The 24,868-nt window shown below is 37.1% G+C and overlaps 1 protein-coding gene and 2 pseudogenes across 2 annotated transcripts; 1 reads left to right on the forward strand and 2 right to left on the reverse strand.

Moving 5' to 3' along the window:
• Positions 1-3,434: 3,434 nt before the first annotated feature.
• Positions 3,435-4,573, reverse strand: LOC132174494 (F-box/kelch-repeat protein At2g43270-like). The gene is made up of 2 exons (XM_059586143.1): positions 4,255-4,573; positions 3,435-4,147 (listed from the first exon to the last, which is right to left on the reverse strand). The coding sequence occupies exons 1-2, from the start codon at positions 4,571-4,573 to the stop codon at positions 3,435-3,437; spliced, it is 1,032 nt and encodes a 343-aa protein (XP_059442126.1).
• Positions 4,574-17,380: 12,807 nt separating this feature from the next.
• Positions 17,381-21,448, forward strand: LOC132175848 (putative disease resistance RPP13-like protein 3; annotated as a pseudogene). The gene is made up of 4 exons (XR_015911792.1): positions 17,381-17,588; positions 17,808-17,901; positions 18,243-20,976; positions 21,096-21,448. The product of XR_015911792.1 is annotated as a putative disease resistance RPP13-like protein 3 (transcript).
• A 203-nt stretch (positions 21,449-21,651) lies between these two features.
• Positions 21,652-22,976, reverse strand: LOC132175849 (uncharacterized; annotated as a pseudogene).
• Positions 22,977-24,868: the final 1,892 nt, after the last annotated feature.

The raw sequence follows: 24,868 nt of genomic DNA on the forward strand, positions 1-24,868 counted from the left end.
GCAATTCATCCTACTCTAGGCTTATACTCTCAAAATTAACATGATTTATAAAATGTAGTGACAAATACCAGGCTGGGATTGCGCCTTGAGTGTACTAGTTCTGAACAGATAGCATGAAACAGCCCTATATGTCTCAAAAATATGAAAATAAGCACAAATCATTTCAAATACAGGAATGAGTAAAATCTCTAAATTGTACCAAAGATCTTCAGAGATTATGGGTATACTGTTAGTTATTCATAAATTATGATTCTCACGATTAATTTTGTTGAATTTATCTTATTTTTTCTTGTAAAGCCATCTAGACATACATATGTTTACCCTTGGTAGGAGCTGCTCAAAGCCACCATTAAAATATATGAATACGACAAAAGAAAGGCCTTTGAGTGCAAGATAGTAAAATTGGTCAGAATGAAACTGAACCGACTAAATGGCAATAATGACTCCAACACTTACTAATCATGTCATAATATTCAAGATTAAGAAAAAAACAGTTAGTAATTAAGACAAGTTAATAGGAAAACTTCATACCGCACATTCATGCAAACATAAATTTTCTAGCAACATAACCTTCATGGAAAGAAGTGGAAATGAAGAGGCAATTCACGTTCTATTTGTTTAAAATTTTGGATTCTAATGGAGACAGATTTAAATTTTGGGTACCACTCCTGAATCTGGAATCGATTCACTTCTTCTTCCTTCATTTTTGCATAAATTAGAAGATTGTTTAGTTGTAAAATATAAAATGAGTACCTTCTATATGTTCTATATGTTAGGGTGGCTGGCCACCCATGGGATGAAGTGTTTTTTTTTTTTTTTTTTTTTAGTAGTATTTTTTTTTTTTTTTTTGGTGTAAAAAATAGGTTTTATGGGAAATAATTTTTAGAGCTAGAGTATTGGAAATTCGATTCAATTCTAGTGAGAAAATTTGGTCATTCCTATGTTGTCACCATATGAAATAATAGGAATGGTTATTTCATTCTAGCTTCTTGTATTCCTAGTAATAGTCATCCTATTCTCAAGGAATCAATATTCCAATGTACCAAAAGTAGCCTAAGGTTATGATTGGATTATGCTTTACACACCAATTAATCAGATAAAGATCAACTTAAGACCTAAATCTGCCTCAATGCCGACTTGCCAAAAAAAGGGAAACTTAAATCCAACTTAAACTTCAAAATATGTCTTTAAATGTTACAATATGATCAATATCCAATAGTATCATCTTCTGCACCATGCATGCATCCACATAACGTCACTTTCTTGCCATTACTGCAAAGCAAGCCATTCTCCAAGTTTGAATGAGTATTTTCAGTACCTTTTTATATAAAATTCAAAAGACAATGTTTCTAGTAAAAGGCGAACCGAGAAGGGCCCACTAGTGGCCCACTAAAACCATAATTGGTCTCAAATTAACTAGCAAAACCATATTAACACAAACAACAATTAAAACAGTCTTAGTCTTTTCTTTTGAACAAGTAACAATTAATCCACAAACTAAGCAATGAGAGCTCCTGTATTGAGTCAAGCCAAGGATGAAAATATTCATCCAGAATCCAATCATCATACATCCCGAATCAAGTAAAGACTCTTAAGTTTCAAGCAAGCCACTGATATATGCATTCCTATTATGACCTAATAATTTCCATGTGTTTCCTAAGAATTTTATTGGGCATTTCATTGTGTTAGTGAAGCCTTCCCTGGAATGGGCAACGATTAGTTGCGGCTCTTTAACGCCAACTGGCAAAGGCTTAAATGAATAAGGGTGCTTTTCAACAATATTGAAACAGAGCGTTTTCACTTTACTTAAACGGCGCGTTTAGAGTTGTCCTCCTCTCTTCTTCGTCTACCCTTCGTTTGACCTAATCTCTCCTAACACCTGAAATAGACGAACAGTACTGACAAAAAAAAAAAAAAAAAAATCTTGTCGGAAGCTAACTATGAATCCTAGTTTTCTTGAAAAGAAAATTTGTTGGTGGCTAACTATGATACATAAGAGTAAGTTAATATACGTATTATGACATAATTTTAGCACAAAATTTAAGCTAATAGTTTTGGGTCCATTTAAGTATGTTAACCACTTACTTTGCCAATGTAAGACACTATACTCCCAACAAATACAGTAATGATATATCACACAACATATATACCAAGCATACACTATACTCGCAACAAATACAGCAATGATATATCACACAACATATATACCAAGCACTGATCAACCACAACAATATTGATAAAAATGTAGCAAATAGCAAGCATTCATAAGAAAAAGTGAATCAATACAATCTGAAATAAAGAAACTGTACACACAGAAACTAATATTTAATGCTTAAGCAGAGTCCATATTCTGCTTTTTACTGATCTTCTTGCTCACTCTCTTTTTATGGTAGTTTCCAAGCAGTCAATCACGTCTTTCTTTTGCTTCGTTGCTCTTCTATTCCCCTTCTTGCTCCCTCGTTTTCGTGGATCGAGTAAAACAAGGCTCTCCACTCTTTCCCCTTTTTTCTTTTCTGTTTCTCTCACCTCCTTTATTAGTTAAAGAAATAATAAACAAATTTTTAAAAAATAATATTTAAATAAAATAGTAAAAGTAGATTGTTAAAATAGTAAGGCTTTTGGAGATGCTATAAAAAAGTATACTTTTTTTTTTTTTTTTTTTTTTCTAATCAATCAAAAAAACAAAAAAAATGGTGAGGTTGCTAATATTGTATTGACACCAATCATTTCTCATAAAAATAAAAAATAAAAATTGTGAGAAGCACATATTATTAAAAAAAAACATGTGTTTCTTACATATTAAGGGATGCATATTACTTTATTAGCAAATTTTTGCGATGAGAAAATTTCCTATCATACAAAAGGCACGTCATTTTTTATTATGACTTACAGAGTTACTCTTTAGTCATCTTTGGTGAGAGTTTTCATTTTAACTACTCAAAATATAATTTTTTTCATTTCATTTTAGCTATTAGTTTTTCGCTACTAGTTCTTAAGGGCCAGCCCATGTCTCATTTGCACAATGGGTTGAGGTTACAGCTTTCAGACTTCACATAGACAAGCTGTTGTACAAATAAGTTTTAAAACAGAACATTGAAAAACAAGTTTTAGTGAGAAATTAGAATCACAACTGTAAGGCAATTTTTGGGACATAGCATAGAGAAGTGATTGATAGATAGAGTGATTTTTTTTTTCAGTAATAATATAAAGAAAACATATGAAAGAGACAGTAAAAATATAGAAGACGCTAACTAAAACAGTCTTCAATGAAGAAATTGTACACATGCATTTCCTTTCTATGTATATGTAAAATGATACATCACCATTCACCATATATATATATATACATCACCAATTGTAGCAAATAGCAAACTCTTACACATGTTTACCTATTAATGAAGTCTGTAACCGAGAAACTCATGGCTGATGATCAATTAACCCATCCATTCTCCTCTTCTTGGTCGTTTTCTTGAAAACTTTGGTTGGTTGAGCAAAACGAGGCTCTCCACATAAGAACCAGCAAAGCAATAGGCTCCCTTACGTGCATTCTCTGTTTTAATTTTTGTGCACTTAGGAACATAAGAAGTTTTCAACAGTGCCGCGCCGCTCGAACTAAAACCCAATGGTTTTGGTAAGCCTACTAGTGTGTTATGATTTAAAACTTGGGTCCATGTCTCTGCTGCACCATATTCTTTCATCACCCACAAAGAATTAAACCAAATTCCTCCAACACACAGCGCAAGTGATTTTCCGTATTCTGTGATAGAACAGAATTTTGGGCTATGAATAGACAGCGTTTTCGGTAGCATTATCTCACGAAATATCTCATTACTTATATCAAACGACAAGATCGACTGTCGTTGATACTTGATCACTTGATTAGCATCGTTGCCAATCCTGATTGAAGCAAGCCAATGAATAGCCCCATTGATGAAAGGTTGTGGACCACGGTTACTTGAACTACACGCAGGAGGAGCGCCGACTCTACTGCTTTTCCAAGAGCCCGTAGCGAGTGAGAAAATCTGAACCTGAGAATCAATTTTTACTACTTTGCAGTCGTTTGTCCGTGAATCAAACCCAAATCCCCAGGAAGTAGAATGCGGGTGAACGTACCCTGTCTCGTAGGCGCAGGGTTGAGGAAGGGTCACTAATTTTTCAAGCAATGGGTTCCACAGAAACACCTTAACAAAATTAACCCATTGCAGGAACCGACAACCTCAAAAGAAAAAGAAATCGAGCTTTTGTGTGAGAAACTCAAGTCAGTGTATTCATCGAATGATTTGACGTTATACTGGCATGCTTGTTCTGTTTCTTGTTTGGCAAGGCAGGCGGTGATGATGGCTGTGGTGTTTTTGGAAGGGCAATAAGTCTCGTCGGAAACCTTTAAAGCGAGAAGGCGGCCGGTGCTGTTGTTATCGGAACGGTTTATGTGGGCGAGGTGATCGGAAGCAAAGGTAGGGCTTTCGATGATGGAGCGCCATTCTTTGTTGACGCTGTTGAATCTCAAGAGGGATTTCACGGGTAGTTTCAAGAGAATTTCGCGAACGATTTCCTCTAGAAAATATTGCGCCATGGCAGAGAGAAAGAGTTGTATAAGGAATAGGATTAACGAAAGTAATAGCGATCGCATGCATATATAGCAATTTAGGCTCTTTTCCCAAACGGATTTGGATTCGTATTTCTATTTGACTTGTACATCCAAGCACAAATTTATTATTTGTCCAATTTTTTAAATATCTGACTACACATTTTTTTTAATCTTATTTCCTTTATTTTAGGAGTAAATATATTTTTGGAAAAATTTCACTTACCCTCTCCTAATTGTCTTTAATTTTTACAATTACTTCTTTAAATTTGAAAAAATCTCAATTTAATATATCATTTTTTTTTCTTTAATTTCACCGTTTCGTTAGGATTTTCATTAAATCATATCTAAATTCTCAAAATACCCCTGTATTTTCTTTTAAAAAAATAAAATAAAAAATCAAAGATTAAGCCGCTAGTATTTTTGCAAACTCTATTAATCCTGACCAATTAGGTCACGAGATTCAAAGCAAGCCACTGTTTCCACAAGACTCCGGTCATCATATATATATTAATGTCGCCTCTCAATTCCCTTTTTTTTTTTTTTTTTTTTTTCTTTCGTAAATTTAATTGTTGTTGTTCATTTTGTTTTTTGGTTCTATTGACCAGTAAATTAAGGAATAATATGGTTCAAAATGATATTCTGAACATTTGAGTAAATTAAAAAATAAAAAATAAAAATTGTAATTTAATTTGGTGTTTGAAGTTGTTTGCTATTCATATATATATATACTGTTATGATCTAAGCTTTACCCTATATAGTTTGGTGTTATCCTCATCATTTAGCCCGATATTTTAGAGATTTCTTTTTCATTTCCCTTATGTTTATCTTCTCTAATGAGTATTTATCAGGCTCGGTTTGATTATCTTCCTCTCAGAAGTCAGAACCAGTCAGAGATCAAAGACATGGCGCACCATTTTCCAGATGAAATCATACGCGAAATTCTCTTGACACTGCCAGTCAAATCCCTCGTGAGATTTATTTGCGCAAACAAATCCTGGTGCTCCATCATCAAATGCCCTAGCTTTGCTTCCGCTCACCTCGCCCACACAAACGCTTCTGACGATTATAACAACAGTGATCGCCTTCTCCTTTTAAGCATTTGCCGTAAAGAAGATGTTAAGGAACCAATAGAGTCTGTTTTATAGTTGTTCTTATCTTTTAGTATTATCCTTATAGTTGTTCTTATCTCTTCTCTTTAGTGTTCTAGTTGTATTTGTTTTACTTATTTGTATTGAATTAGGTCTCCTAGTTTGTATCAAGTTTGGGTTTGTCAAACTTGATTACAATTGTAACTCTTTGCCTATATATACAATGAGAACGAAGCTGAGACTTCATTCCGCCAAAAGCAATTTTCTTTGCTTTCTTTCATGGTATCAGAGCCTTACGGTTCATACCCCTCTCAATAAGATCCTTGACCCTCTCAAATTTTTGGGCCTTCTTCAACGGAATCAGCTTCTTCTCCAGGCAAATTCGCAGCTCTTCTTGCTGCCCTCAGATCACCTTTTCTCTTGCCGCACCTGCTGTACTGCACCAACATTGCCGCACTGCACCAGATTGCCGCACCTACTTTCTTTCTTCTTGCTGCACCAAATTACAGCCTCATTGCTGTTCTTCTCCTTGCCGCACTAGACCATAGCCGCATCTCCTTGCCGTGTCCTTGATACAGCACTCATGACGCAATCCAGCGACGCTGCTCTATCCTTCACAATGCCAAACATTGCGCATCTCTGTCAATCCAAGCTCGATGACAGCAACTATCTCGGATGGGTATTTCAATTTAAGCCCATCCTCAAAACTAACGGCTTGATGGGCATTGTTGATGGCTCTGAGCCATGCCCACCAAAGCTTATTCCATCTTCTCCGGACAAAACTACTCCTGATGTCCCAAATCCAGAATATATTCTCTGGGAAAAGAAAGACCAATGTATTCTCAGTTGGTTCATTGCAACCTTAACTGCTCCACTTGTGCCTACTATTTATGGGTGTAAAACCTCCAATCAAGTATGGAAAACCCTTGCCACTCGTTATGCTTCTCCATCAAGGTCTCACGTCACTCAATTGAGACGCCAACTTCAGACTCTCAGACAAGGTAATAATCCATGTGTTACCTTTATTCGAAGTGCAAAATCTTTGGCTGACCAGCTAGCTATCGCCGGCAGCCCCATCACCGATGATGACCTTGTATCCTACATCATTGGTGGATTAAGCTCCACCTACAATTCTTTTGTCATGACCTACTCCATGATAACAAAGAATACCACTATGTCTCTTGAAGAATTTCAGTCTGAATTACTTGGACACGAGCAACTCATTGAACATCAGGCTGCCATTGATGAACCACAATCCTTTGCCATGACTGCTCAGAAGCCAGGTTACAAACAGAGATTCAACAACCAAAGGAAACATTTCTCCAATTACAGAAATTCCTATCCCTCAAAGAAGACTTTCAACGGATCTCCTGGTATACTCCCAACCCCTGCTTTCTCCCAAGGAAAAACTATTACTGGAAGCACTAGCAACTACACTCCAAGAAGCAATTCTCCCAACAACTACACTCCAAGGAGAAATAACTACACTACAAGGAGAAATTCTCAACCTGGCATCCTCTCATCCAACAAACCTCTTTGTCAGATATGTGGCCGCTCCAATCATCAAGCATTGGACTGCTTTCATCGCATGGATTATTCATTCCAAGGACGACATCCACCATCTGAACTTGCTGCAATGGTTTCCCAATCCAACGATCTACAAGATGAAGATGAATGGCTTGCTGACAGTGGAGCCAATACTCACATCACTAATGACTTGGAAAATCTAACTCTGCAGCAACCATATCAGGGTAATGAGACAGTAGCAGTAGGTAATGGTAATGGACTTGGTATCTCCCACACTGGCTCTTCCTCTTTTCTTCGCTCAAATCAACTCCTACATCTTAAAAATATCTTACATTGTCCTGATGCTACAACAAATTTACTTTCAATAAATAAATTTTGTCGTGACAATAATTGCCATTTTAAACTAACTGATACCTATTTCTTGATTAAGGACAACCTCACAGGGAAGATCCTCCTACAAGGGGCAAGTGAAGATGGTCTCTACCCATTAAGGCTACAACACTTCACCAAAAATAAAGTCAGAGCATTTACTGCGCAAATTGGGATCAGGGTGTCTTCTTCAGTTTGGCACAACCGCTTAGGGCATCCAAGTCATCAAATCTTGCAGCATCTGCTTCACAACTACTACCTTCCTGTGTCTTCAGTTAAGTCGAGTCAATCTATTTGTGTTTCATGTCAATTAGGAAAGAGCAAAAAATTACCCTTTATTGAGTCAAGTCGTATTACCACTGCTCCATTGGAGCTTATTCATAGTGATGTATGGATTTCTCCTTTATCTTCAATCAATGGTAGCAAATGTTATGTTATCTTTATTGATGATTTCTCTAGATACACCTGGTTATTTCCTCTAAAACTCAAATCAGATGTTTTTGAAACCTTTGTTAAATTCAAGTGCTTGATAGAAAATTTATTTTCTCTTAAAATTAAACAACTTCAAACAGATGGGGGTGGTGAATACACCTCTCATAACTTTACTAAATTTCTGTCAACACATGGTGTTCTTCATCGAGTCACATGTCCACATACATCTCAACAAAATGGAGTTTCAGAAAGAAAACATAGGCATATCATTGAATCTGGTCTTAGTCTCCTAGCTCAATCCCACCTTTCTTCTAAATACTGGGTTGAAGCTGTCAGTACTGCCGTGTATCTCATCAATAGATTGCCTACCCCTACTCTCCAAAATTCAAGTCCTTTCACCAAACTCTACAATAAGGAGCCAGACTACACCTTTTTAAAAACTTTTGGTTGTGCTTGTTATCCTCTCTTAAGACCCTATGCCAAACACAAATTGGAATTCAGAAGCAAACAATGCATCTTCCTTGGATATTGTACCCACCAAAAGGGTTACAAGTGCCTTGATCCCATCTCCAATCGTGTATATGTCTCTAGACATGTTATTTTTGATGAATTGGTGTTCCCTGCACAGAATAGAGCAGCATCTTCATCCCCTAACGGATCAGATCCTTCCCCTACAGGTATTGTTCTTGATCATTCTCATTTTTACTCTATGAATAATTCTGACTCTAATACTGTTCAGACCTCACCCCCAATCACCTTGCCTTCCCCAGCACAAGTACCTATTCTAAACACTCCCTTGACTACCCCTACTGCCGAATTACTACCACCTACCCCTGATCCTATCCCCCACCTAGATCAATCCTTACTTCAGCTTTTGCCTGCACCTACTGAACCAGCCTCTCCTCATATTGTCACAAGATCTATGACTGGAAACTCCAAACCTAAGTCTTTTCCCAACTATCAGCTATTCCTATCCTTAAAATCAACCAAGCATCCACTAAAATCCTTTCATGCTACACACTTGCCTTCTATCCCTACCACATTTGCTCAGGCTGTTTCTAACCCTAAATGGTTTGCTGCAATGGAAAGTGAACTTCAAGCTTTAGTTGACAATGGTACTTGGTCTCTCTGCCCTAGACCTTCACATCGAAACATCATCAAGAATAAGTGGGTTTTTCGGCTAAAGGAAAAATCAGATGGCACTATTGAAAGATACAAGGCAAGACTAGTGGCTAAGGGTTTCCAACAAAGAGATGGTATTGACTACACTGAAACCTTCAGTCCAGTTATAAAACCAGCCACTATACGGATCCTACTATCCTTAGCAATCCACTACAATTGGCCCTTCAAGCAATTGGATGTCTCTAATGCCTTCCTTCATGGTTACTTGAATGAAGAAGTCCTCATGGAGCAGCCTACTGGTTTTGTTGATGCAGCTTTTCCAGATCATGTTTGTAAGCTCAAAAAGGCCCTCTATGGTCTAAAGCAAGCCCCACGAGCTTGGTTTCATAGATTGTCACAAGCTCTTCTCCATCTTGGTTTTGTTGGATCCTTAGTAGATACCTCTCTTTTTATGCTTCATCAAGGCTCTGTTCATATTTACATACTGATATATGTTGATGATATCATAGTAACAGGTATAGATTCATCTATCATGGAGACTCTCATCCACGGCCTTCAAATGGAATTTAAGTTGAAAGATCTTGGTTGCCTTTCATACTTCCTAGGCATCCATGTCCTTCGTGACAAAACTGGCTTGCATCTAAATCAAGGTAAATACATTATTGATTTACTTGATCGTGTGCAAATGCTTGGAGCAAAGCCCTATGCCGCACCCTGCACTTCAGGCAAGAAGCTCACCAAGCTTGATGGTGATACTCTACCAGATCCCACAACCTATCGTCATATCATTGGAGCTCTACAATACTGCACACTCACAAGACCTGACATAGCCTACACTGTCAATCAATTGTGTCAATTTCTCCATTGTCCAACTACAGAACATATGAAGGCTGCTAAAAGAGTTCTAAGGTATCTCAAAGGCACACCAGATCATGGCCTTCACTTCACTTCAGGTCCTCTTCAACTTCAGGCATACTGTGACTCTGACTGGGTAGGGGATCCTCTTGATCGCAGATCCACTACGGGGTATTGTGTTTTCTTCGGCTCCAACTTAGTATCTTGGCATGCCAAGAAGCAGCCTGTTGTCTCGAGATCTAGCACCGAGGCTGAATATCGTGCAATGGCCATTACAGCTGCTGAACTCTCATGGCTTCGAATGCTACTCAAAGAATTGCAAGTTTCTCTCCATGATCCTCCTGTACTCTGGTGTGATAACATAGGAGCTATTGCTTTAGCTTCTAATCCCATCTACCATGCTCGTACCAAGCATATAGAAGTTGACTACCACTTCATCCGTGAGAAAATTCTTCACAAAGATCTTTGTGCTAGCTACATCCCAACTCAAGATCAATGTGCTGATATCTTTACAAAGGGCCTTACCTCCTCTCGATTTCTTTTCCTCAGAGACAAACTCATGGTTACTCCCCCTCCCATTCGTTTGAGGGGGGCTGTTAAGGAACCAATAGAGTCTGTTTTATAGTTGTTCTTATCTTTTAGTATTATCCTTATAGTTGTTCTTATCTCTTCTCTTTAGTGTTCTAGTTGTATTTGTTTTACTTATTTGTATTGAATTAGGTCTCCTAGTTTGTATCAAGTTTGGGTTTGTCAAACTTGATTACAATTGTAACTCTTTGCCTATATATACAATGAGAACGAAGCTGAGACTTCATTCCGCCAAAAGCAATTTTCTTTGCTTTCTTTCAGAAGACCCCGACGGAAACACTTCCCACATTACCACCATAATGCACCATTGTCACCGCCGCTTGCCTTGGCAAACAAGTAACAGAAGAACAAGACCAGATTAACCTCGAATCCAAAGGCGGGATCCAGGTTGAGGTGGTCGGTTCCTGCAACGGGTTGGTATCATTAAAGCATCACACCAACGTACTTATTCTATGGAACCCATCGATTAGAAAATTTGCGCGTCCTCCTAAACTCCAGAATACAGAGTGTGAAGACTATATGCTGGATTCTATTCGGTGGGGATTTGGCTTTTATTCTCGGACAAACGACTACAAAGTAGTGAAAATTTCCTGTATGAAAGTTAATCCTCACGTTCAGGTTTTCTCACTTACTGCTGGCTCTTGGAAAAGCAGCATCAGAGTTGGTGCTCCTCTGTGTCATTTTCATCGTCGTTATGAACCGAGACCTTTCATCAATGGGGCTATCCATTGGCTTACTATAACCCAGACTGGCCCTGATGTTTTTCACAATACGGTCTTGTCGTTTGATGTAAGTAACGAGACATTTCGTGAGATAATTCTACCAAAAGAAACAGAATTTCTATTCCCATGGCCAATAGTCTTTTCTATCACAGTATATGAAAATTCTCTTGCGGTGCGTGTGGGTAGAGTTGCATCTTTTTCCTTGTGGGTGATGAAGGAATATGGTGCAGTAGAGTCATGGACCAAACCTTTAACTTAGGCACTAAATATACCAGTGCCATTTTCTGGTTTTGGTTTTACTAAAAGAGGCGAGCTAGTATGGAAAGCAGACAGTGGAGAGGTAGTTTCGAATGATCCTAATTCCTAAGAGCAAAAAATTTATGTCTCTTGGCGTTAAAAGTCAGGGACGCTATTGTTTTGTTGATTCCTATCATGAGGAGAGCCTCGTTTTACTCAACCAAGCAAATATTGCAGAAAATTGAGGGAGCAAGAAAGAAGAATAGCAGAGAAAGAGTTCCAACTTCAGAAGTAGTTTGTTGCAGATCAAGAGATAGGTGGGGAATAGAGTTTCTATTGTGTTCAATATCTAATCATCGTATCCAACAACAATTGTAGCAACCGTACCCATTCATATTATATAAATACAATGAGGGAGTTTTATTTACAGTTAAAACATTGTGGTTATACATGGTTTTATTTAAAATCTTATGATTATAAGAAACACTTCAAAGGAAACCATAACCAAATCAAATTATCAAAATACTAAATCAAAATTTCCTAAAAACCATGTTGATATAAGCATATTTCATTTGTAATAACATACAAAAAAAACTAAGCCTTTTGATACTAATCCTTGTGTTATAAATTAATGTGCTTTCACTTGTTAACTTTTACCTTTGGTTGTGTTTACTATACCTTGGTTAAAGTGGTAGGTGAAAGTTGTCTTTGTTGTGATTCCACGTAGACTTCTAGAAGATTGTATTGCAAAAGCTTGTTTTTGTTTTGTATGCAAGTGCTGCTGGAAAATTTGGGCACGGAGGAATTTTGTTGTTCACGGGGGTGACTTCCAACATCCAAACTGGATTGTAAAAGAGGCAAAGGAGATGCTCCTGCAGTTTTCGGTGGATTTAGGAGGAAATTCAAATGGTGTGGCAAATCAAGCAGTACCTATTTCATTACCGAGATGGAGACCTCCTCTGTTTGGGCGATATAAGCTCAACTGGGACGTGGCTTTAGATTCAAGGTCAAAACAAATGGGTATTGGTATTGTTGTGAGAGACCATAGTGGCTGTGTGATTGCTGCTCAAGGTAAGAGAACCACAGGGTTGCCAGCACCGGTGCACGCTGAGGCCATGGGAGCTTTGTTGGCTGCGGAGCTAAGTCGTGATTTGGGTTTGCCGGATGTCATTATGGAAGGGGACTCACTCCTAGTGATCCAAGCATTGCGAAATATGAGCCCAAATTGCAGTTCTTATGGGCAGATCATTGAGGATGTAAGAGGCATTTTGTATACGAGGAGGAGCTAAATGGTTAGTCATGTCGAACGAGAAGCTAATTCGGCAGCCCATTTTTTAGCAAAACATGCTCTTTTGATATCTCAAGATGACAAGATAGGGTATGGACGGAGGAATGCCCCCAGTGTATTGTTTCTATTGTTTCTTTAGAGCATGATGCTCTTGTTATTTAGAGTTTTTTTAAACTCTGGTTTATCATTTATGAAATGAGATAAGTCCTTTTATCAAAAAAAAAAAAAGTGCTGCTGGAAAATAGAATGTAAGAGAGATACATGCAAAAAAATAGAAAGAGCCGAGAGCTCATTTTGCAGAAAAAACTACTCTCCCCTGCTTTGTGTTTCCTTTGTCTAATCTACTGCTGGGCATTTGTATGTGATGTGAAGAAGGTAGTAAGTTAGTCTTTTCTTGTAAGTAAGGTACGATTTATAATAAAATTTAAAACTTGAATAGAAAAAAATAAAAAATAAAATAAAAATTAAGTACTAAAAAATTAAGTTTAAAAAGGTCTTCTGATCATAAGCCTTTAGTTGTTTCTTTTTATGAAAGAGAGAAGGAACGATCTTGTTTTAAGAAGGGCTTCAAGTTTTCAAGCTGGGTGCTTGATGAGGAATATGGTACTGTCCTTAAAGAAGCTTAGAACGAAGGGATTGCTAGAAATCATGATGCTCACCATAATCTGCTACACTGCCAGTCTGTTTTCTCATGGTGGAGTCTTAACAAATTTGGGAATACCATAAGGGAGAAATCAAGGAGGTTAGAAGACTAGCAATGTAATGAAGGTTAAAATAACAGGGAGGAGATCAAATGTCTACAATCTGAAATTGATCTTATTTTGGAACAAGAGGATCCAAAATGGAAGCAAAGGTCTAAACAGAATTGGTATATGCATGGGGATCGTAATACCCCTTTCTTCCATTCTTGGGCTACTCATAGGCGCAAGAAAAATCATATTAGAAGAGTCATGGATGATTCAGGGAGAGTGTGGTCACAATCCAGAGATATTGGTCATGCTTTTGTCCAATTTTATCAAAAACTTTTCACATCAGAATCTGTGACTCATCTGGAGGAATGTTTATTTGGTGTAGAGAAAAGGGTAACAGAGGAGATGAATATTCATCTCATTAAGGACTGCACTATAACTGAAATTGAAGAAGCTTTGTCTGAGATGCATCCTTTGAAATCTCCTGGACGTGATGGGTATGCAGCTTGTTTTTATCAACAATCTTGGGAGACCATAAAGAGTGAGGTATGCAAAGTAGTGCTGGGAAAATTGATAATTAATTGGTTACCAATTTTCCACTTGCCCTTTATGCGAAAGACAAGTTTGGAAAGAAAACATACGAGAACACACATCAATCACACACGTACACAAAGTTTACGTGGTTCGGCAATATGCCTACGTCCACGGGGCGTGATCCGGTCTCCTTCTTTACTATTGAGAAATATTGAGTATAATAGTACAAGCCTGAACCGCTCAAGTTTAATATCTCAAACCCAAGCCCTTAACCCCTTGTACACCCCACTCAACTGTCCCTCTCAAATACCCAGTAAAAAAAAACTCTCTACATTTTGTAAATGTCACAAAGTGCTCTCACCAATTTGAATTTTTCGGATCCCCTTAACCAAGGACTACATGTCCTTTTATAGAGGCTTAATCACGAAAAATAAGATAACAGTTTTGATCCAATTGCTGATGGGAAAACGAAACCATCATGAATACAAAGTCTTTTCATGATGAAGATAAGCATTGCAACCCACATGTTTATTCACACACATTTTCTCCAAAAATCAAATTCCAGTTGTTCTTGGATTCCTTTTAAAACTAACCTTATCCTCTTATAGATAAATATGACTTAAGCCCACCAACTTGAATATTGATATTTTTCAGCAATTATCTTCACACTTGTTGACAATTTGAGCCATTATCAACAATCTCCACTTTGGCGAAAATTTGGCAACCTCCACCTGAGACCTCAGGTCCGCATCTTGATCGATGCCCATCCCCACGCCCTGGGATGTCGTACAAAGCATTGTTTACCCCAACAATAATAATTCTACAAGAATTATCATGCTCCACCATAAAGAGCACATGCACTTAGAATTAAACCATTCCAAAAATTTTCGTTTTTGGCACATGTCGAAAAAATTCTGTTGAAAAATATGGTGCAACTTCCATGTTTGGTTCCCCCGGAAGTTCATCAACCATCGACACCCTTTTCCACCACATACCCGACATAAAAAAAACCAAACCAATGTCTCATATGCAAATGTGGACCTGCTAATAGAACACATCCATTATCCTGACATTTTTAGCGGTCATGCTAGAGGATGTACATGCCCTTATCAAAGAACATCATCATAATCATCTCTCACTGCAGCGAGAGAAACACTATTAGCATTTTTGGAGCAATCTGCCGAGCCTGCTCCTCTCAACGTTTTGTGTAGCCCAGATTGGATGTCCTTGACTTGTATTTGCCACAAGCTAAAGTTCATTCTTCCGTCGAACCTTTCAATCCCAAACTTCAAGGACTACATTTCTTCTTATCCAGTAGAAATCCGCAACCAAGCTCTGATACCAATTGTTGGGAAAATTGATAATTAATTGGTTACCAATTTCCCACCAGCCCTTTATGCGAAAGACAAGTTTGGAAAGAAAACATACGAGAACACACACCAATCACACACGTACACAAAGTTTACGTGGTTCGGCAATATGCCTACGTCCACAGGGCGTGATCCGGTCTCCTTCTTTACTATTGAGAAATATTGAGTATAATAGTACAAGCCTGAACCGCTCAAGTTTAATATCCCAAACCCAAGCCCTTAACCCCTTGTACACCCTACTCAACTGTCCCTCTCAAATACCCAGTAAAGAAAAACTCTCTACACTTTGTAAATGTCATGAAGTGCTCTCACCAATTTGAATTTTCCGGATCCCCCTTAACCAAGGACTACATGTCCTTTTATAGAGGCTTAATCACGAAAAATAGGAGAACAGTTTTGATCCAATTGCTGATGGAAAAACGAAACCATCATTAATACAAAGTCTTTTCATGATGAAGATAAGCATTGCAACCCACATGTTTATCCACACACATTTTCTCCAAAAATCAAATTCCAGTTGTTCTTGGACTCCTTTTAAAACTAACCTTATCCTCTTATAAATAAATATGACTTAAGCCCACCAACTTGAATATTGATATTTTTCAGCAATTATCTTCACACTTGTTGACAATTTGAGCCATTATCAACAAGTAGTGCTCAATTTCTTAAATTTGGGAACTTTTGATCCTGTTATAAATTCAACTTTTATTACTCTTGTAACAGAGTATCGCTCTATAAGCCTATATAATGTTCTTTACAAGCTTATTGCAGAAGTCTTAGCCAATAGGCCGAAGAATGTTCTGTCTTTCATTATTTCTCAAAACCAAAGTGTATTTGTTCCAAGGAGGCTTATCACTGACGATATTCTTGTAGCTTTTGAAGCTCTTCATTCTATGGAAGGAAGGATGAGAGGTGCTAATGGTGTCATGGCTCTTAAACTCTAAGGCTTATGATAGGAATTGAGTGGGATTATTTAGAGGCAATCATGAGAAAGCTGGGATTTGCACAACTTTGGATTTCATGGGCTATGTTTTGTGTTTTGGGATGCTGCCATTGGTACAAGAGAACAAAAGATGGGGATGGGGTTTACTGCTTGTGATCATTTTGGATGTGTAGTGGCAGCTCATTGTGCTACTAGACAATATATTTCTGATCCAGAGACAGCAGAGGCATTAACTGCTTGGAAGATGATTGAATTTCTTCCAAGCTTCTACTGAATTTCTTCCAATCCTGGATTGTATGTCATGTTAAACGTAGTGCTAACAATGCTGCGCATTGTTTAGCAAAATTTGCTTCATCTTTGAGTTTGGATCAGCTTTGGTTAGTGATGCAGCGTGACTTAGTGGATTGCAGCAAAAAACATTAATAAGTAACAGATAAATAACTCCAGATCTAAATTATATCAAAGATTTAAGAATTCTTCTTGAACAAACTAATATCTTTTAAAGAAAAAGATAAATAAATTCAACTCTGAATATTTTCATTAATCAAAACTGCTTTTCTCTAGAGGTTATAAGCATATATTTATAGCTTGAAATCTTAAACCTAATAAAATATGACATAAATACCTCAAAACCCAAAACCTAATAACATAACGAAATAAAGACTTTCAAAATTCTAACTATAATAAAATAATAACATAAAATCGACTAAAAAATAAAACAAACTGACCGTCCGAACAGCCAAGACACTTAAACAACAAAAAAATAAAATAACATATGAGATCGAAATACATTCCCAGTCTGCATCAGTTAGATTGTCCAAGCTGTATTCAAGAGATTGTGCTGGCAGAAGAGCATTTTGCTTGATTTATGTTATGATGGACGTTTTCTAAAAAAATAAAATAAAATAAAAAGATACAACCATTTTTACTTTCTCATTTCTTTTTGACTCGCCGAAAGCGAAGGAAACTTATCCATGTGCAATGAATGCTACAGCTTATTCAAAGCGCTGCTTTTAAGACCATTTTCAAAGCTGCTTTCATTCAAAGATGCTTTTAAGAGCATTTTCATGGAAGTAGCTCCCCAAGCTCTTTACCAAATTAAAAGCACCAACCTCGATCTACGACCTCCTGTTACCAAAAGTTTACCCAAAATCTCCTCCATACATTAGATTGCAGCTCCCTGCCTCCGCAAGGCCATTCTCACCACCACCACCACTATCGGGCTTCTCACCAAAGGTATGTATGGATCACAATTTTTTGGGGTTTTCTTTTATTTTCTAGTCCATTGCAAATTTTAGAGTCTCCATTTTATTATTATTATTTTTTTGCATATTTGGTGCTTTTGGCCGATTTGTATATATTTGATAGAGTAATTATAGGCATTTGAGATTGTTTTGTTAATGATTCTATTTTGATAAAGTTCTTTTGTTTTCTTTTTTTTTTTGCCTAGGATAGGGTGAATGATCTAAGGCCTTCTCAATACATTTTGACTTGCTGCTCACTTTGAAAATCGGGAAGAAGTTATCAGAGCCGCTTTTATTGAATCGAGGTATTTTTAGAACTTAACATGCATCCTTCTTATTTTAAGTAAGCAACGTGGAAATAGCACCACTTTTCCTTATAATTTAGGGTTTGTTTCGATTTGTGATTTTATAAAGTGCGATTTAAAAATTGCAATTTGAAAATGTGCTTTTTTAAAACGAAGTTAAGCGTTTGGTAAAATTATAGTTTAGCTTTTAAAATTGTGCCTTTTTTTATTTTTATTTTTTTCAAATCAAAATGTTTAAAAAATGCAATCCCAAACAATTCATTTTATCTAATTTGGTTTAAAATCGCATATATTTTTATAGTAAGGCTTAGAAAATTCTTCCCCTTCTCTCCCTCTCTCAGATTCTCAGCAGTTGCTCTCCACGTTCGAAATGCGAAGCAATGTTTTTCAATTTTGAACCTGTGGGTATCTTTTCCTAACTAGCACCACCCCTACCAAGAGAAAAGCCAAAAAAAGAAGCAGCAAATATAAATAGGAGGGAAGACAAGCAACAATGGCGGACGTTGTCGTTAATGTTCTCCTACAGCAATTACCCCTACTCATACAAGGAGCAACTTCCTCTTCTGGAGTGGCAGATGAAGTCAAGTCATTTCAAAGGGAGCTCGAGAGGATAAATACCTTCCTTGAGAACTCGGATGGAAAACACAAGAAGCATGAAAATGTTAAGGTGTTAGTCAAGCAAATCACGGAAGTTGCTTACGAGGCTGAGGATGTTATCGATGAATTCATCCTCAAGGTCGAAGAACATAGGAAGAGGAATATTGCAGGAAAGATAATCTATAGCGTTCCGCACGCAAAAATGCTTCACGATGTTGCAAAGAAGATAGAATGCCTCAACAAAGAGATCAACAAAATCTACGATAATATAGAAAAGTACGGCATTGAAAGAGCTGAAGCAAGGGTAGACACAGAAGTGGAGAAGGCACGACACAAACGTAGGAGATGCGTTGAGGAAGATGACTTGGTTGGCTTTCTTCATGACTCTGACACATTCGTGAATCAGCTTACTTATGGAACCCAAAATTCAAAGCGTGATGTCATTTCAATCATTGGCATGGGTGGGTTGGGAAAAACTACTCTTGCCAAAAAAATCTACAATAATGATCGCATCAAGAGCCACTTTCATTGCCATGTATGGGTGTATGTATCTGAAGATTTCAAAATCAGAGAGTTATTGATTGAAATTTTAAAATCTCGGATGCCAATATCAGATAAGTTGACATTGAAACTCAAAGGGATGAGTGACGAAGAGGCAAAAGAGTTCCTAGTAGACCAATTGCTCAAATGCTTCCAAGGGAAGAGGTACCTAGCAGTCATGGACGACATCTGGAAACCCCAAGTCTGGAATGAGGTAAAAGATGCTTTTCCTGATAACTCCAATGGAAGCCGAATATTAATCACTAGCCGCATAACAGAAGTGGCCTTACATGCAAGTCTTACTCCTTACTTTCTCCAATTTCTTAACAAATATGAAAGCTGGGAACTCTTTTGTAAAAAAGTATTTCGAGGAGGAGAATGTCCTCCTGAGCTCGATACTCTGGGGAATCAAATTGTAGAAGGTTGCCGTGGGTTGCCACTTTCAATTGTGGTATTGGGGGGTCTTTTAGCAAACAAAGAGAAGACACATCGAGCATGGTGGAAAGTGATTGCTGATGTAAATTGGTATCTTACTGAATGTAGAGACATTCTGGCCTTAAGCTACACGTACCTACCACGGCGCTTGAAACCATGCTTCTTGTATATTGGTGCATTCCCAGAAGATTTTGAAATCCCTGTAAAGGAACTGATCAAACTATGGATAGCTGAGGGATTTATACAGCACACTGGTAGACGAAACGTTGAAGATGTTGCTGATGACTACTTAGAGGAGCTTATTGATCGAAATTTGATCCAAGTGGCTACTAGGAGGTCAGATGAAGGAGCGAAGACATGTCGTATTCATGATCTTCTGCGAGACCTATGCATAACCAAGAGCGCGGAAGAAAAACTTCTTTATGTACAAAGAGATGATAACTCATCTTGGGACACCTCTCGCAGACTTTCCATCCAGATAGAATTCTTCATCAATTCATTTGTTCAAACAATTCTGGCACTTCATATGCTCGTTCTTTTTTTTCCTTTGGAAGTGACTTTAGGTTGAAGTTTGAGGAAATCCACTGGAAGTGGGTCCACAACAAGTTGAAAATGCTTCGTGTGCTTCATTTGGAGCTATTTACCTATTGCGTTCCAGAAGAGATTGGAACATTGATCCATTTGAGGTACTTGAAGATATTATGTGAGTCTATTCCAGATTCTATTGGCAACCTGAAGAATTTAGAAACACTTGCCATAAACACACAACATGGACAGGATGGGGTACTCTTGCCGTACTCGATAATAAAGCTGACGCGTTTAAGGAACTTGCAGGGGCAGTTGGGTTTACGTGATAATTTCCCCTTGGTCACAGCTTGGTCGAGCCTCCAAGTCCTTTCCAATATTACAATGAACTCACAAATTGTGCATTTTATTGTCGAGGGCAAGCTTCCTAATTTAAGGAAATTAGGGCTAGTATGTAAATGGAAAGGCGAGTGCATAGAAAGAATTGATTTTAAAGCTACTTTCCCAAGCGTCCACCACTTAAGTCATCTCCAAACATTGAGCATTTCAGGTATTGGGAACAGGGTAAAGCTTCCTGATTCAATTCCAGAGACAATCACCAAGATAAGCTTAAAGTTGGTGTTGTTAGATAACAGTAGCATGGAAGTGTTGGGAAAACTTCCCAAACTTTTAATACTAAAAGTACATAGTTGCCTTCCTAATGGAGGTCTTCACTTCCATGCACGTTCGTTTCCTCAACTCCAATTCCTAAAATTGGTGAAAGAGAACTTTGGAAACTGGATACAGGATGAAGGTGCAATGGCAAGCCTAAGGCATTTGGTTTTCAAGAGATGCTATAGAATTACCATCCACTCTTCTGACTTATGGAAATCAACTGCCTTGCGAGAGGTGGAGCTCTTAGATTGCGTCTCTGATTTGACAAACACGTTTAAGAGATTGCAGAAGAAGCTTGGTTTTAAGCTACATATTGGTTTTTAGGTATTTATAATTTATCTTTTCTTTCTATTCTATCTGAATACATCCCCTTTTATATATATATATATATATAGTCAAAGTTCTCATGATAAACTTACCAATTGTTAATTATGTGTTGACAGGGAAATTTGATTGACACAAAAATTGTGTTAATTATGAGATTCAGACATGGAGTAACTAGCTACACACAATTTTGAGGGGGTAGATGGTCATTGTCCCCTTGTCAGTTGGCGTTGCATTTTGTTATCTTGGATTAAATGGTTTGTATTCATCCAAAATAAACTACTTTTGCTTTTAGACTAACATTTTGTAGTAATTTGTTCATGTAATTCGACTTTTGTTCCCAAGGAGATTTCTCTTTCTTTTTTGGATTAAAATTAGCTTCTCTAATAGTTGTAAGCATCTTGATTTTTAATTGGAATGTACATTTCAAATCATCTTAAAAGCTGCATCATTTTTAGAAGGGACACTATAAGGACTTTTAGCATTACTCATTAGTGTGAAAATAACTACAAAACCCTTAAAAGGAAACCATAAACAAATCAAATTATCAAAATACTAAATAAAAATTTCCTAAATGGACCAGAACTGGAACCATGTTGATATAGGCATAATAAGATAATAAAAGACAAAAATAACTAAGCCGTTTGATACTAACCCTTGATTTAAAACCACGTGTCTCACATATGTCCTATGAAAGTATTCGTGCTCTAGCCAAGTGTTACATGTCAATGTCTAAAAACTTACCAATACTACATTGGGAATGTGCCACATAAAATGCTATTTAGTGGATCATTTTCTACAAGAAAAAACAAGAATGGAAGTTGCACCAAAATCAGATTCATCATTATGTTATTATGATTGCAGATGCAGCATCCTGTGAAACTACAACAAAGAATCCTGATTACAAGTATAGTCTGCCCATGAAAGTGAGTAGTTATGAAATCACCTGTGAAACTACAACAATAGTCTCATGAATCAAGACAATCAAAGCCTCAAGCACCTGCTTCGAAAGACCTGGTCTGCCGCTGCAACTCCTCATCAGCATTCCTCAGAAATTGATCCCAGCCACTTCCAGTGCTAGTGTCCAAGTAATCATACGGCACTGCTGTCTTCAAACCAGGCCTAACAGCACACTGGCTCTCCACAATTCTGAAGTCTACGTTATTGCATTCTTCCCTAGTGTTCTGCTCTAACTCCTCCCAATCAAACAACAGCGGCAATGTAAATGCACCCCAAGGGTTGAAATCCAAAACCTTAATCCGCTCATCCTTTGTAACATAGACATCAAATGTGTAATTTTCTGATTCAAATTTCAGCCTCACATCATCCTCGAAAAATTGCGGAATCAACCGCTCAAGATCAATTTTCTTCTCAAGAAGAATAGGATAAAAAGTAGTCACCTCACGTTGGGAAATTCCAACTAGGTTTTGACCCTGTACAAAACAACGAAATTTCATCTCTAGCCTAAGAGATGGGTACCACTTGCGGAGCGCAAGGAAGAAATTCTGTGGTTTTGATGAGGACTTGTCACTGCACGAATCATATGCATGACATAAATCATGGATCAACGATTCAGATGACCGTAGCAAGAGTGCAATCTCGCTAAATGTAGCGCATCGGAGGCTCCCAGTTGTGCTAATCCAAGCAGAGTCTTTCGGTGCACTCCAATTCAACTTAGGGAAAACTGCACCACCAATGGATTCAATTGATTCCTTAATTTTCAATTCAAGTGTAGGGAAAGATGGGGGTGGCGAGGGTTGTTCTAACTCATCTCCAGATCCTTCTGATACCTGATAGTCTTCCTCCTCTTCAGGGTTATGGATTCTATTGGGTAGGGCGTCATCATTATAGATAGAAACATGTAAAAGGAAGGGACCAGAATTGTCAAGAAGATATTGAATAAACGATTCAGGAAGTTCACGAATTTGGGTTCTAATGGAGACAGATTTAAATTTTGGGTACCACTCCTGAATATGGCATCAATTCACTTCTTCCTTCATTTTTGCATAAATTAGAAGATTTTTTAGCTGCAAAATATAAAATGAGTACCTTCTATGAAGTTTTTTTGGTGTAAAAGAAAAGGTTTTTGGGGAAATAATTTTTAGAGCTAGAGTATTGGAAATTCGATTCAATTCTAGCGTGAAAATTAGTTCCTTCCTATGTTGTCACCATATGAAATAATAGGATTAATGGATATTTCATTCTAACTTCTTGTATTTCTAGTAATAGTCATCCTATTCCCAAGGAATCACCATTTTCCAATGTACCAAACGTAGCCTAAGTTAATGATTGGATTATGCTTTACACTCCAATTAATCATATAAACATCAACTTTAGACCTAAATCTGCCTCAATGCCGACTTGCCAAAAAAAAGGGAAACTTAAATCCAACTTAAACTTCAACATATGTATTTAATGTTACAATATGATCAGCATCCAATAGTATCATCTTCTGCACCATACATGCATCCATATAACGTCGCTTTCTTGCCATAACTACTGCAAAGCAAGCCGTTCTCCAAGTTTGAATGAGTATTTTTAGACCCTTTTTATATAAAATTCAAAAGACAATGTTTCTAGTAAAAGGTGAACCGAGAAGGGATCATTCACTAGTAGCCCACTAAAACCATAATTGGTCTCAAATTGTTTAGTAGTTTGGAAGGTACATTGTCTCAATTAAAAATTTTGGAGTACATTGTCAATTGAGTGATATTTTGAAAGACTATGTGGACTTTTCTCATATTGATTTTTCCTCATATAGTGATCATATGATAGGAAAAAGTACACTTCATAAACTATTAATTACCAATGTCTTTTCAAAGTACGCTCTCTTAAATTACCATCTCATTGTCGATGTTACTTTAAACTATTAATTGTATTAATGTCTACTCATGAAAAAAAGGCCCTAGGTATTTTTATCTTATTGAAAAAAAATTTAAGTTATTTTTATCTCTTGTTGAAGGGACATTAACACAATTAGTAATTTTGAGTAACATTAAAATTTGAATGGCAGTTTATTAAATACATACCGAAGCATCACATCATATATATATATATATATATATATATATATATATATATATAATTTTTTTTTTTTTTTTTTTTATATATAATGACCACATGGGAAGGGGGGTGGACGATTACAACAAAATAAAATAAAGAAAAAGGGTTTGGGGTCAACAATAAAAGGCACAACTAACTGGCATATGAGTATATTCCCATGTGGTTATTATATAAAAAAATAAAAGTGTTAACATAATAGAGTTTAAAAAGAGACAACCATGTGAACGCTCCTGCTTATTCAAAGATGCTTTTAAGAGCATTTTCATTGAAGTAGATCCCCAAGCAGAGCTCTTTACCCAAATTAAAAGCACCATGCCACCAACCTCTAAGACCTCCTATTACCAAAAATTTACCTCCAATCTCCATACATCACATTGTAGCTCCTAATTGCCTCCGCACGGCCATTCTCACCACCACCACCACTAATGGCCGGGGCTTCTCACCCAAGGTATGGATCACAAATTTTTGCGGGTTTTCTTTCATTTTGTTTTTTTTTTTATTTGGTGCTTTTGGCCGATTTGTATGCTATCTTTTTTAGTGTTCTCTGTTTTATGGGATTTGTATACCTATTATTTGATAGAGTAATAATAGGTATTTGACATTGTTTGTTAATGATTCGATTTTGATAAAGTAATTATTGCCTAGGCTAGGGCGAATGATCTAAGGCTTTCTCAATACATGTTGACTTGCTGTTGACTTTGCATACCGTGAAGAAGTTATCAGAGCTGCTTTTATTGAATGGAGGTATTTCTAGAACTTAACATAAATGATAAATCCTTCTTATTTTGGGGAAGCAAAGTGGAAACAGCGCCACTGTTCTTTATATTTC

Source organism: Corylus avellana, chromosome 3, assembly GCF_965113065.1.
Source record: "Corylus avellana chromosome 3, dhCorAvel1.hap1.2, whole genome shotgun sequence".
NCBI classification, from domain to species: Eukaryota; Viridiplantae; Streptophyta; class Magnoliopsida; order Fagales; family Betulaceae; genus Corylus; species Corylus avellana.

Bases quoted from the DNA above. Each gene is read 5' to 3' on its own strand.
- LOC132174494 (XM_059586143.1), bottom strand. From the start codon at position 4,573: ATGGCGCAATATTTTCTAGAGGAAATCGTTCGCGAAATTCTCTTGAAA. The intron at 4,148-4,254 runs GTTTCTCACACA...TTGAAAAATTAG, and splicing joins CGATGAATACACTGACTTGA to TGACCCTTCCTCAACCCTGC.